The sequence below is a fragment of the Haplochromis burtoni genome, unplaced genomic scaffold (assembly GCF_018398535.1).
Source record: "Haplochromis burtoni strain Fernald_Lab_line unplaced genomic scaffold, NCSU_Asbu1 Contig_131, whole genome shotgun sequence".
In the NCBI taxonomy this organism is placed as follows: domain Eukaryota; kingdom Metazoa; phylum Chordata; class Actinopteri; order Cichliformes; family Cichlidae; genus Haplochromis; species Haplochromis burtoni.
This window is the reverse complement of record NW_024582492.1, coordinates 1529375-1544631: the sequence shown is the minus strand read 5'-3', so window position 1 is coordinate 1544631 and position 15257 is coordinate 1529375. Positions and strand designations below refer to the sequence as shown.

The 15257-nt window shown below is 37.7% G+C and overlaps 1 protein-coding gene across 1 annotated transcript; it reads right to left on the bottom strand.

Annotated features, from left to right (window-relative positions):
- Window positions 1–1848: 1848 nt before the first annotated feature.
- lum (lumican) lies at window positions 1849–6826 on the bottom strand. The gene is made up of 3 exons (XM_005930230.3): window positions 6675–6826; window positions 4920–5798; window positions 1849–3332 (listed from the first exon to the last, which is right to left on the bottom strand). Exons 2-3 carry the CDS (start codon window positions 5791–5793, stop codon window positions 3178–3180), a joined length of 1029 nt encoding a protein of 342 aa, XP_005930292.1. The 5' UTR covers window positions 5794–5798; window positions 6675–6826; the 3' UTR covers window positions 1849–3177.
- Window positions 6827–15257: the final 8431 nt, after the last annotated feature.

The following is a 15257-nucleotide window of genomic DNA, read 5'->3' as shown; positions in this document are numbered from 1 at the left end:
CAAGGCCTCTGAAACAATGTCTTTTGGACACACCAGACCAGAGTGGACACGTTTGCTCTATGCCTGACAAAAACCAAACACAGGATATCAGCACAACAATATCAGGGATGAAGGTGGAGGGGTGATGATTTGGACTTGTTCAACAGCCACAGTACCTGGTCACCTTGCAGTCATTGCTCCTCTGTATACCGAAGTATACAGTCAAATGTGCAAGAGCTCAATTTAGGCCAAAACTGTGTCATGCAACACGACAATGATACAAAGCAGAGCAGAAAATGCACAACCTAATGGCTGAAAAAGAAAATAATCAAGGTGTTGCAATGGCCCAGTCGAATTCCGGACCTCAGTATGATTGAAATGTTGTGGTGGGACCATGAGAGAACTGTGCATACCAACAAACCTCTATGCATAAACAAATGCCCACAAACCAATGAACTGAAGCCACATTGTAAAGAAAGCGGGCCAAAATTCCGCCACGACAAATGTAAGAGACTGATAGTCTTAGAGACGAGGATTGCTCCAAGTCTTTGCTACTAAAGGTGGTACTACAAGCTACGGAATCATGGGTTGGACTTATTTTTCACAGGACTGAATAAAGTCCAGTTTTTATCACATGACTGTATATGTAATCTCATATTTAATAATTATACATTTTCTTGTGAAGGAAAAGAAAGCATACAACTTTCCAAACACATCTACTTTATATTAACATTCAGTCAGCATGTTTAAATGGATTGTACCTCTCTGGAAAGGAATGTGTGGGTTTTATGTTTTTTTCCTCCTTCATACCATTAACCCCACATTTCTCAGACTCTGAGTCACTGTTAGTCTGAAAGCACATCATTCTTAAGATGAACATAAAACGTGATGCCTATTTTGTTCTCTACAGTTTCTTTGCAGAGGGTATGTAATCATAATAATAACAATAATAATCATGTTTATCACAGTTGACAGGAAAATAGAAAGTTAAAAATAGACCTTACTGAACAGTGAGATAAGTAAGAGTGGTGAGTCCTCCCTTTTTGTTTTGAAGGACCACAAGGAACCTTTACTGCAAAAACAATAATTTTGAAATCTTCAGCCACTTGTGGTTTCTATTTGAGACAGCTGGGAGGGTAGATTTACAGCAAAAATTATTTCTACTTAAACTTATATCAAGCAAAACCCTGCAACCCCTGCCTACCTCGTGGACCAGCACAGCTGTTTTGCACAGCTGAATAGAAATATACACGATAGGTTGACTGTGCAGCTCCTTTAAATTAATGACTAGAGAGAAACCTGCTGAAACAAGATGACGTTGAAGCCCACTATGCACTGTGCTTTGAAAAAGGTTGAATGTAAATAGTATGTTTAAAGAACACTAGCAGGCCTCAGAGAATAAATAAAGAATAAATAAAGAATCTTCTGACTATAATAGAAATCTTATAAGATGTTATTTAAGGGTCTAATTCATTAGTCGTTCTTCTTCCACTCATTTTGCAGTTCCATAACTCAATAGTGGTCATGTACTTACTTATAAAGATTCCTATAAAACTCATACATTTTTTACAAGTGTTACAAAATTGAAATTTAGACTAACCTGCCAATAGGCGTGAATGTGGGTATGAATGATTATCTGTCTTCCTGTATTAGCCCTGCAACAAACTGGCAACCAGTTCATGTACTCCCCTTTTGCCCTTGCTTCTGGGATACACCCCCAGCATTTCTAGGAAATAAGTCCCAAATACAGGATGTCAGATTAGTTAACTCAATTCTTTACATTTACACTAAGTAAGACTTGTAAGTTATTTATAGGCTTACATATAGGCAGGCTTACCAATGATATCATGAAAATATGTTCAAACATAGTTCGTTCAACTGTGTTTAATTTTTTTACAGTGAATCCATGAACAGTTACTGAGTCAAAGGTGTCAAAAGAAGTCATGAAAAAAGGAAAGAAAATACTAGACAGATGTAGTAACCTAATAAAATAGACACACCATTCGATCAACATGAAATTGGTGCCATTTTGATGTAATGCTGGTAAGAAACATTTATCAGTATTAAACACCACCAACAACAACATAGTAATGAAAGCACCTTAACTGCAAAAGCTGTAGTTTATTCAAAGAGTGGCACCAAAGGGTGCATGCAAGTAAAGAAAATGTTGTATACAAATTAGTAATGTGAATGACAGCAAATAGTTAGGCTTTAGTTAGTATACAGAAACAATCTAATCTCGAGATTACATCATTCTAACATCACAAGGTACAACTAAACAGAGAAACATATCAGCTTTAATAGTAATTTATTCTGAACAGAATTCTAATCCTTTGAAGAACTAGTTAAGTATTAGGAGAAAACAAACATTTCTTAGTCAATTATCGTTTATTCAGTAAAAAAACCCCAAAACAAAAGTCAGTCATTGGGACTTCATAAAAATTTGTTTCAAACCAGTTTAAAGTATGCAGTATATAAAGGCAGACACGTTCACAACACTGATATATTCCCTAAAACCGCTATGATGAAAACACGACTGCAACGTAGCTGCTATTATACACCCACCCACCCCCATTTTCTTCTTACTCTACACATTAAATCCAAGTATGCAGTCCTTATGTGCTGGTCCTTTGCACAGCAATGGATTATTATTAATAATAAAATCCCCCTGATTATATTATACATGCTAGACACTGAAACATACAAGACAAGGAAAAAGAGAACACTAGGGCTGAATTAAGACATTGGAAAACTCTCGGTATTATTATACTGTGTCTTTATTCAGTGTGCTCAAAAACAAGTTTGGAATGTTTAAAGTGTGTGTTATAACCAAAGCATAATAGTTATTCATCTCATGGAGTTTTCGGTTATTTTTAGATTGTGTGCATTTCAATTTTTTTAAACTTCGTGATTTAGTATTGGTTGGTATGTAGAAATATTGACAATGAGTTATTTGGAATATTTGTTTAATGCCTGTTGAATTTATTGATCTGATTGCACGTGCATGCCTTCTTTTGTATCACACATTGGCTAAGCTATAGATTTGTTCTAAAGCTTGGCCAATGTTTCCCAGATTATCTAGTACCTATGTCGGACATGCAAAGGCATGGCAGTACTACGAAAGACGTATTATTAGGACATGTGAATCCAGAAGGTTACGGGCTGAGCTTTGTCATGATGATAGAGAAGAGCCGGTCCTTATTCGAACATGATATCTGAGGCTTGGCGCAGGCAGTTGACAGCGTCAGCTGGCATGCTGCTGTGAGTGACGTTGTTTCCATCGAGACGCAGATGCTTCAGACGTGAATAGTTCAGAGGTCCCACGTGCTTGCAGAAACTTGACAGGTCAAACTCTACAAATGATAAAAAGTGGAGATCGTTATAGCTGCCAGTAGGGATTTTTTTAATATATATTTTTTTACATTTTCAACCCCTTAACGTGGTAAAGAGAATGACAAAAGTGCCTTGGAGGTGTGCCAAATCACCATTCCTTCAACTGCTCTGGTTGCAGCTGCATTGAAGTCTTTGAGAAAAGGACCCTTCATTTTCCTCAATTGCTTTTCCCCCCTCATCATAGGGGGAATTTTCTTTTTCTTAATTATGGCTATATCGCGAGAAAACTGGATGATAAAGCAGAGAATGCATTGGGGTATGGCGACGTTTTAACTGACATGTTGCTGATATGTGCATTAACTGCCCTTGCTTTGTCGCTCAGATCCACCCCTTAATTTGAGTTATAAGATACTTAAAACACAGTGTAATGCTGTTCAGTTTTTATGCTAAGTACATTTAAGCTTTTTTTTTAGGTAGTTAAAGTTGGCATCCCAAAATATATAACTAACAAGCTAGTGCTAGCCTTAGCATGTTAGCCCCAAACTTGGCTATGCCAGTTTTTAAAAAGCCAAAGTGATATGACTAAAAACGAGAGTTTCAAGACTTCAGAACTGTCAATAACTAATCAGAGATGCCATAGTCGCTATGTCCATCCTTTACATGCCTGCAGTCTATAGTTTAAAAGAACCTTGATGAACATTTGCATTACAATGCTTGTTTGCACATGCTGTAGAGTTGGAATTGTGCATTTGCAATCGCACTGCTGCTTCTACTAAGAATCACACTTTTAATAATAATGATGATAATAATAATAATAATAATAATAATAATAATAATAATAATAATAATAATAGTAATAATAATAATAATAATAATAATAATAATAATAATGTTAAATATCAATGGCTTTAAATATAAAGTGAAATAAAAACAAAACAAAACATTGCCTTGTGTTAACTTCTCCATTTCTTCTCCATTTCAGGTCACATAAATATACACAGTTTAACCCTTCTTTTCATGTAAAACCATTCATGCTGTAGCCAGCATCCTACTTAATGTCATTTTGTTTTACACAATGTTTTTGTTTTCAGATTTCAGCTGAAAATAAGTTATTTATATTTACAGTTTAAATTGGTTAGTTAGTTTAAATTACTCCCTTCCTCCTGATCTAATAATATGGATGTTTAGCATAGTTGGGTGTCACATGACTGGCACAGAGAACTGGACATGCTAGCCTGTTAATCTTTCATCTGGTTAGAAAACATTTAAAAAGGATCGTTTGGAAAGTTCTGAACTTTGTATCAATTACTCTGCTTTTGGAAAATGGTAATGCCAATACCCATGAACAAACTAAATGGCTTCAACCTAGAACCTCTCTCTGGTTTTATATTTGCTAAGCCACGCCCACATTTAAGCTATCCAGTCATGTGTGTATAATTGGCACAAAACTGGCCTAACTAACCAATTAACCTTGGCCGTATTATTTTCACATGTTTAGATATTTCATTGAGAACACAGGAACTCGAACTTTGATGCTGTTCTAAAAAAACTTTAACAAAAAAGGCAAAACATTTAGAATCCTGTGATGTTAACTGCTGATCACTCACTGTTGATTTCATTTGCCTGAAGGTAGAGTTGCTCCAACTGCTCGTTGATCTCAGGGATAGACTGCAGTTTGTTGAAAGAGAGGTCAAGCTCCAGCAGTGATGTCACATTGAACACTCCAGCAGGGATCCCTGAGTCCACCAGCTTGTTGTGTGAGACTCTCAAGTATTGAAGTAAGGGCAGCTTGTTCAGGTATCCTGCTCCAATACTTTCAATGACATTGTAGTCAGCATAGAGCATTACCAGTGAACTGGGAACACCAGCTGGGAGCTTCTTCAGCTTGTTGTGGCTTACATCCAGTGACAGCAGCTTCTTTAGCCCTTTGAAAGCCCCTGAAATGGCTTCAGAGGTTAGGTCATTGTGCTGAAGGTGAATGGAGGTCAAATTCTCCTTGTCAGTCAAGAGTCCAGAAGGAAATTTGGACAGCTTGTTGTTCATAATTCTCAGCTCCTCAAGGGACTTTGAGGGAGGAATGGCTGGCTCTGTAAGGTTGTTGAAGCTGATGAACAACTTCTCCAGGCCTGAGAGTTTGTCAATTGTGCCCTTTGCTATTTTAGCATTAGTGATCTGGTTATTGTCAAGTATCAGCCAGCGCAGTGTGTCAGTAACATTATCAAACACTCCTGCCTTGATCTCCTCAATCAGATTGTTCTGGAGGTACAGGTACTTGATCCCTGTTGGAACTATGGGAACAAACTTGAGCTTGCGGCTGTCACAATACATGGCACTGGGGAAATTGAATGGGCAATCGCACTCTTGATTGCAGTTGGGCGATGATGGCCCCATCACTGGATTAGGTTGGTAATCATAGTCATAATACTGGCAGAGGGACAGTGTGACCAGCATAGCCAAGATGGGTACACGCAGAGGCAACATGGTGTCTGCAGATCCAATAGACAGAAAGAAAGGGGAGGTAGGAAATAAGATCAAAATGTTATTATTGAAAATCTGAATATATAAAAAGGAATAAAAAAAAAGTAAGAATAAAATGTAATCTTTGAAGTTGAAAATTTGTTAGGATAACTCTTCACCCACCCAAGAGAATGCCACACCCACTCCCCAGTGTATTAAAGCATATTATATGATCAGTCAAGGAAGACATTACTAATTTGGAGAGCACTGAGCCCTAGATTATTTTAATAATCTGTTTGAATCACATCATTATAGCTGCAGCACAAGCCAAACTGCATGATAGATGTTTTTTAAAACATGAATTGAAGCAGCAACATAATGTGGATGTTCCAAGAATACACAAAAGCAGATGTAAATGCTTCGAAGGCACGCTTTACGTTTTCAACATTTAAAAATACATGCTTTCTGGCTACATAATTAATGACTCTAACACATATAAAAACAAAAATCTATATTCGTTCAGAATCATGGCTTTTCATACTCAAGTCTGCAGACAAAGGAAAACCAGAATAATTGAATCCAGACCCATGAAAAATGCAGACACTGGATCCAAGAGCAGAAGATTATTTTCCAAAGTCTAAAGTCACCAAAGTCTGTCACACAGTCTTTAAAATGCATTGCAGACATATGTAAACAAGTAAAAAACTAAGGCTCACACACCCAAATGCAAATGATCAAACTCCTACTTCTACTCATTAATTGTTAGTGCACATGTATTTTTTTCCTTCTCTGCTGCAGCACCAGCCGGTGCCCTAAAGCCTTGTAGTAACACTTGGTAATCCCAGAAATATGGAAGAATACTCAAACAGGAAATCACAAATCCATGCCCTCAGTCGCAAGCTTACCTGTGCTTCTCTCTCAGTGTGCGTGTGGGGTGGAGGGCCAGTAGGTAAGAAGAGTTTGGTGTTCAAAAACTGGAAGTCTCTGGAGAAAAACACAGAGAGAAAGAAGGAGAGAGGGGGAGGAGAGAGAGGGGTAGATGGAGAGACACCGAGAGGGAATAGGAAGGGGAGGAGAGGAGACGAGGGGACGAGGGGGGGTTGATAGGAGGCTTCTTCAAATAACTGGAGTCCGGGCATCAGATAAATTGAAGATGTCATCAAAATGAATTTCTGAAAGAGCATCATCCAAAAAGTTTTGTAAACTAACCAAGAGCAGGTGCATCAAGTAACAGAAATATTGCACCATATACGACGAAAATAAAAGTAGTTTTCCCTTATTATTGTTACCTGTCACTATTACAGTCAAACCATGTCATTGCATTTGTTCACACTGGAAAAAACAAACTTTAATTTTAGTAGGTTGTGCGTGGAAATTTTCAAAGGGCAGGAGAAGCTAGGTCTGGAAAAATGTGAAAACAATCTCTGGCAGACCCGTAACGCAGACACTGGTCATGAAAAAGAATAAATTCAGCTGTTCTCCTCGAGCTGTGAATCAGGCTTTGGAAAATTTGACCAAGAAGATAAAAACAGCCAGAACAGACTTACATAACACTTGACGTAAATATTTCTTCTCCTCTGTTTTTGACCAAAAAAGCAGGTCAAAGCAGATCCAATTGATCCCATATGTCTATGATGTAAATTATTGTACTTTTCATTCTTGCACCCTTTATTTTGCTTCCCCACATTATTTTACAGTGAATCTCTGTGTCATATTCATTTATAAACAAACAGTAAGACAAAAGAAGAATGCGGCCCGTGGTGGCCATAACTTCTCTAAATACTGCAGCTGAATAAGGAGGTTTAGGGGAGTAAAGGGCCAAATGTTTCTCTCATTCGTTGGTGGGCATCCATCATACCATCAATGCATTCCAGGAATTGGCACCTGGATTTAATTGGTTGCAGTGCAGCCTGTTAGCCGACTCGCATATAAATCATAAACACCTTCCTTGACACACCCCTTACATTTCATGGAGAAAACTCCCAGCTTTAAATTCTAACAACAGAGTTCTTTTTAACAGTTGGATCCTCGCTACACATAATGACATGCAAAGGTTTCCACAAAGCTATGTGGTTCTACAATTAATGCAAAGGACTGTATGCGGTTTCTTAAACTGTATGCAATTTAAGAAATTAAAAGGCCAATGAGGCATTATAGATATGCAGAGTTTGGAGAGGGTCCTCATGTGTCTCCAAGGAGCTCATACTGAATGGTTTGATGGGACCTAGGAAATGGGACCAACAGAATGTTTATTGGATGATATTTTTTACGACTATGTTTAGGCACTCACTCCATGTGATTTATTAAAAAACATCCTGCAATTCTTTTGCACCTACAGTGGGATCACGTTTTCTAGCAAGGGGTCAGAGTCAGGGTACAGTCCTGTGAAAACCTTGATTCAAAAGCTTGCAGAAGCACCTTTAGCAGCAATAACGTGAAAAAAATTGTTTTTTGTCTCTCACATTGGATTTTGGCCCACTGTTTTTTACGGCATTACTTCAGTCCACAGAGGGTGTTGGGCATTCATTTATGCACAGCTCTTTTAAGATGCAACTGCAGATCTTCAGGTGGGTTGAGGTCTGGACTTTGCTGTTGTGCTTGGGTTCATTGTTCTGTTGAATGACCCAGTTTGGACCAAGCTTTAGTTCTCGGAAAGATGGCCTGACATTTCCCCCTAGAGTAGAATGCTCGACTCAATGACTGCAACGCGGTTTGTGCATTTTGGCCAAATATCTCCACTTTGGTCTTATCTATTCAAAAGACACTGTTCCAGAAGTTTTGTGGTTTGTCCAGATGCAATTTTGTGAATCTAAGCCATGCTGCCATGTTTTTATTTTAGAGACAAGAAATTTTCTACTGGCAGACCTTCCAAAAAAGCCATCCTTGTTCAGTCTTTCTAGTTGTACTCATGAAATTCAACATCTAAAATGCTGACTAAGACAAGTAGAATCTAAAGATGTTTTTTTAAAGTTTCTCTGAGCACTGCATGAGACAATTTACTGGTATATTCATCTGCAGAGAAGATTGCAGCGCTGTGTTATACCCTCTTAATTAATTAAAGGCACAAATGGTGTACTTAAGTTTTCACTGAAATGCCAAAATGCTAAAAATCCTGTTATAGGTCACTCAGTAAACAAAACTAAGACAACCCAGTTTAACATGTGACAAATTGAATGAACCTGTCTAAATTCAGAAAGACATAACTCACAAAAGTCTGGATTATCTTTGTTTTACATAGATGATTCATAGATGACAACTAATGATGCTTTCAAATTCCAGTTAATGTTCTTTTATTACATAAAACTTGCAGTAAATTTGGGCTACTTTTAGAGCCTCCATATTTTTAGTATATATAAATGGCTTAGCTGTTATAGCAAAACCTCAAACTCCAGACAGAGATAAGAGATGTCCAGATGGTGGTTATCAACTTTCTTCATAACAACAGGCTTTCATCTTCAGGTACTGTGCACACTCACATAAAAGGGAAGACTTGACATGTTATTTGACTCATCCTTCACACAAAAATCATCAACAGAGCCTCCCCTACCCCAACCAGAGACAACAGCAGAGGAACAGGTGACAGAAATCTATAAAGAACAGAGAATTGATCAAAAACGATAAACTATATTTTAGCTGATGCTCTCTGTGCTGCTGGAAGAGTAATCTATTAACTGCTTTATTGTGATTTATCTGTCACACATTATGTATTACAGCCCCATACTCCCTTGAAAAAAACAAAACAAAACAAACCCCCCCCCAACAACTGGATTTTGAACCCAATTCCCAAGAAACCTACACTGATCTTTTGTGTTTAGGTGGACACAGACCAGAAGTGGTGTCCAAGTGACAGATGTATATCCACTACTATGTAGCCATGCAGCTGCTCAGCTTCAGTTAATGTTCAGGAGCCGGTAACTTTTGTCTGTTTGGTGCGACGGGCGTCAGGTAAAAACACTGTTACTGTTACTGGAAACAGTGGCTGTAGACAATAAAGCAAATTAGTAGAAGTTGTAGGCCATAAAACCTAAACAATGATCTTTAAATGCTGAGGAGTTCTGCTGAGATACGGAAAAAAAACCTCTCACTGGTTTCCTCATTATGAGTGACTTTCCTCCCACCTCACATTTAATTCATTGTTGCTGCAAATTGGAGCCAATAGTCTAGTGTGCACAAACAATAAAACCTCTTGATAATAACAACTGTCTTTGCATATTCCAGATTATATACTGAATAAAAATATTATTTCAATGGTCTCAGCACAGTTGACATATTTGCTACAAGCTGCCCAAAATGTTTATTTCTTTGAGGCGTTTGTACTTTTACCCCTGTTATTGGAACTGTTTTGTATGAACTCAGACTCAAGTTTTTCCAGACTGTTCGTTTAGTTGAGGCTGGAAAACAGACATTTAGTCATTTTGCTTAGTCACTATGTCTCTTTTTGAATGTGTTGATGTCTGCCTTATGCTGTCCTATCCTTTCCATTAGACCAGAGGACTGACACTGGCTCTCACCACAGTTTTCCTAATGCTTTATTAACTGTAACTTGTGTAACTCTTAAGTAATCATTCCAATTAACACATTGTTTTATGTGAAATATTATCTATATGGCTCACATATATAAATTTTCTCTTCATCAAATTTGAATGACAAGATTGTGCCAAAGTATTTTTTATTTTTATTGTTTTTCCTTTTTCTTTCAGAGCTCAATGTAATAACATACCTTTCCTACATTTAAAAGCCACCGTGATCCCTACTTCCTCCAAAAATATTATATATTGATATATTGATTAACAACTTATTAATCTAAAGGCTGAAGCTAAAAATGAATCACTCTAACCTGGATGACATATTCATACATCCCATGTGTGTCTGACAGAACAGATGCAGATGTAAAACTGAATGCAAGCAGTTAATGGCAAACACTGGGGCTGAAAATGAAAGTAACATGGAAGTGTTACAAACCTCTACTGGCCTCTTGAGACTGGTTCCCAGAGGTAGACCATATGTAAAAGATGGCCATAACCAACCCGACATCATCCAATTGGTAAGGTCCTATTGTGAAGCTTTGATTGCAGCATTTTCCTGGTTGCCATCTTGGTCTTTTGATCATGATGGCAGAGCGGCGAAACTGACTGAGAAACCTAGGAGCACTTTCCGCCCATGTGGTAGTGACGTACCAGTCACAATGCTCACACACATTATGTGTGCGAGCACTAGGGAAAACAATGGTTGGACAATATGGCACAACCAAATTTATTTGCAACTCTGTGCAATGAACTTGCAATCTTGTTACATTTGAAGTGGCTGGTTTGAAAAGGGGGACCAGGTTTGTGCCCACAGTAGAAATCAACAGAAGCAGAAATTCCTCCACAAATAGTGATATAGTTGCTGCAGGATGGTTATTTAACTACAAAATGACACTCAGTTTGTACGCATACCTTTGACGCCATGTGGATTAGAGAACATCCAAATTAACTTCAAACTTGTGCACCTTATTCTTATGTTTTTTAAAGTCATTACAAAAGTATGCTGTGTAATCATTCCAACCTGGAAAAAGAGTAGTTCAAACTTACAATATAAAGTGCCCTGAGGCAACTGTTGTTGTGGTTATATATAAATAAAATTGAATTGAACTCCTGTGTAAATGTGACGTTGCAGAGTGTCTGAGCCATTTTATACTTCTATCCTGCAACTATGTTACTATTGGTGGATGAATTTATCTATCAAATCTACAAATCTAGATGAATGTAAGCAATTATTGTGATTTATTTCCCCCTTTGAAGGAAGGGAGTATCTAATCAGTTCAAGTTGTTTGTTAGCAGTCTAGTGTCCACAATTTTCAGGATATAATTTTCATATTTTGTGTGATGGAAGATCCCAATAACAGTTCTAGCTGATTTAATTTACGTGACAATTGGGTGGAGTTAAAGGTCCAGGTCACACAAAATGTGAAAACCTGCCCACAGTTTTTTATGGATCGTCTTCAAACTTCGCAACAATATACTAGGCCTTGGCGGACATGTGTAACTAGACTGACAAAGCAATTCTCCTTGACCTTTATTGTTACCACCCAAGGTTAATCTCTTTGTACTGTAGACGGTAACAGGAATGGGATTGCTACTCATTTGTCGCAGTTAACGGCTGCATTATGACAAACAAAGTGCATGTAATTGCATCTTATTCCTGCTTCGTTGCTGTCTTAATGCACCAAAGTTGACTTCAAGACAGCTACTGGCTGTGAACAGACCTGGTCCCCATCTTTGAAGCCACCGTATCAAACGGAACAAGATCATAAGTTCAGTGCTTGCAGTCAGTTAAGTTAATGTTAGCCAATAACTTAACACTCTGGTCACTGCTAGCAGTCAATATGGTGGTAACAAAGATCTAATACTGATGCTTCAAATGGCAGAGGCTCAAAAGATGGAGTCCACCTTAGTGATCATATATTGAAATATTCACACATTAAAAAAAAAAAATCCTGAAGCTCCACATAGCACATGTCCTAATGTTTGTTTTCTTTTAGTAAATTTCAAGGTAAATTACATATGGCTGAGGTTTATGATATTTTTGGAATCAGTAAAAATGGCAGCAAAACAGGAACTTGATTATTTTTTACAGATAAAATCAGATAAATCACAAAAAGGACGAAGGCATCCAAACATGGACATACAAATCACAGAATACTCTTCAAATGTAACTAGAAAAAGTGTTTTTCTTTGGTTGCTCATTGTCTTTGCTGTGTTCCTGTCAATGGTTTTATGAACCAATCTGAAATTATGCTCTTGTTTTGTTATTATCCTTAGTCAGCTTACTTGCTCCTATAAAACATGTTCTTGTTGACTTTTAACACTGTTTTCCTCTTAATTATACTGTTTGTCATATCAAGCTAATTTCTTCATGATAGTTGCAAAAATTGCTCAATGATGACAACGTAGTTTGACAAAAAATATATGAGTTAGCGGTTTGCAAAGTAGAGCATTCACTGGGCAACCTGGGCAACCTTTTTCCTTCTTTTTTCCTTTAGTGAATAGTTCACTTGGCATCTGGTAAAGCACATGAGTTTAAATGTGAAATAGACACAAAAAATAAATACATTCACTACAACAGTAGCATCATAGATTGGCTATAGTCACTCAGACTAACTGGGGATGAAGCTGGATTTTCTGCAATGAAGATATAACTCTAGCCTCAGTCTTTTAGCAAGATATTGGTAGATCTAGATTTTAAAAGTACTTGCTGCATGACTCTCAAAAATAGCACGCAATTCCAAATGGTACATATGCTAACTTTGTGCAAATGACCTTTTTTGAAAGCTTTGCAATAAAAAGAGACCTTAATGGACACCTAACTACTTTGAATCCCACATGGATCTTACACAGCATTTGTGCACCATATAATATAGTCTGCACATTTTTACTTCATCTAACCTTCAACTAACCTTTTTTTCTGTATACAAAACATTACATATTATTCTCTTTTTTTAATCAACAGATTTGCATTACTTAATGTTAGACCTTATTTCTGATCAACAGCACACTCAGACAGATAATTGCATAAAAATAAAGGGGCATAGGAAAATAAGAGAACACTGAACAAAGTAACACACATATGCACATGGACTGCCAGGTACACGGATGGAGATCCAAGCAAGCATATTAGCAAACAGGATATTCTTGGACTTCTTGGCACCGACACACAGAAGCTTCTAATAAAGTCTCAGACAGCACTCAGACACCACCTTCTGTTCCTACCATGTGGTCATGTGGCTGTGCTTAACACAGAGAGACTCATCCCTGGCAGCCCGAGTGATTCTCTCACCTGGTGTCTCATGGGCTCACATGTGCTCCAAGAGTGACCCGGCAACAAAATTAGATGACAGGATCTACTTAACAAAACAGAGCTTTCCGCGTCTATTTGTAACACACAAACATGCCTTAATTTTCTTTAAATCCCTAAATTAAAGGATTTAGTGTAAAGTAGACCAATTTAGGCCCATTTTGTGTAAAATACCTCGTGCAGTAATAACAGGGTTTAACACATTGTTAAGGTGTTGATAGGTAGATTAAGGAGAATACCACATTGATGATAGTCAGACAGATATAAGCTCAGGGTTTTTTCTATAAGCTGGATTTGATAAATGTAGTTTCAAACAAACATCTGCATGGATCATTGGCACATCTGCTTCTCACCAGATCTCACGACTTTCCTCTCATAACATGGTGAAGGGCACAGGCTACTTCAATTGCATAACACTAGACACTTATTCTTAGCAATCAGTGTGATCTGTGCATGCTCACAGCCCAACTAGTGCTTCTCAAGTTCTCCAGCACATGAAGTAAAGCACCAGACACACATGCCTAAACACACACAAGTCCTGGCAACGAGAAGATAGACGACTGTGCAGAAGATCAAGTTGCATGCTGCTCTGGCATGTGTCTGTGTGTGTGAGACTGAGGCAGAAAGGCGGATGGAAAATAGAAAGTGCTCTACCGATAGCCACCACATGGGGGCAACAGATTGAAGAGCATTCATGTTGTCTAGCTGAACCCGCTCTGAGGTCCTGGGATGAGCGCCAGAGCTCAAACACTGATGCTTTCTGTCCTTGTCTAAAGAAAATAGAAGAACCAAGTCATATCAGAGGCAGAGAGTTCTGAGCTTTTGGCAACTCGTTAATACTTTGCTTTTCATAACATATTTTTAATTTAATTTACCAAGTGAAATTATTATTAAACCCCAAACATTTTCATGACAGGATGATCTCATGAAAACTGAATAACTCATCAGGTTAAATAGTGTCTGGTGTTTTAGAACAGAAGACTAGATTAGAATAGCCTTTTATTGTCATCGTACATGTACTACAAAATTGTGTTTATTGTGTTTCTTGAGTTATATGTTTCATTCTACTTCAATAAGCCAATTATATTGTTTTCTGTTCTAACATATTATTTTACACGGACTGCTGAACAACTATCCAATGAAAAGGATCACTGCATTTGTTGCTGCTGCTACTTTCCCATGTATGTCCTCAGAGTTGCCTTTACAATAAGCAGTCCAAGTGTAAAGGCATGGTAAACTGCTTTTTTGGCTTGATTGTAACAGAAGTATGACAGAAGTAGACTTTCCACTGATACACATGACTGCAAGGTGGATTAATTTAAAAAAAAATCGTGATCTGTGTTACATTTTTGGGAACTTCATGGGTAAGTTCCCTTTATAGGAAATACAGCAGTATATACGTTGCAATATATCCGATGATCTAAAGGCCTTCTCTGGCTTATTTCATATTTACTAATTATGTTACTGGGTATAATAGTGACGGCTGTTTGAATGGAAAAGATGCGAGACGTTTTGCACTGTGTTAATCATAAAAAAAGGCAGGCTGCTAATGCTATGACAGTTCTACTGTCAATACCTTACAAAAAAAGCACTACTGAATTGAATGAATTGAAGGTGTGTAGTAGGAACAAGAAAAATGCTCAAAAAAGCCA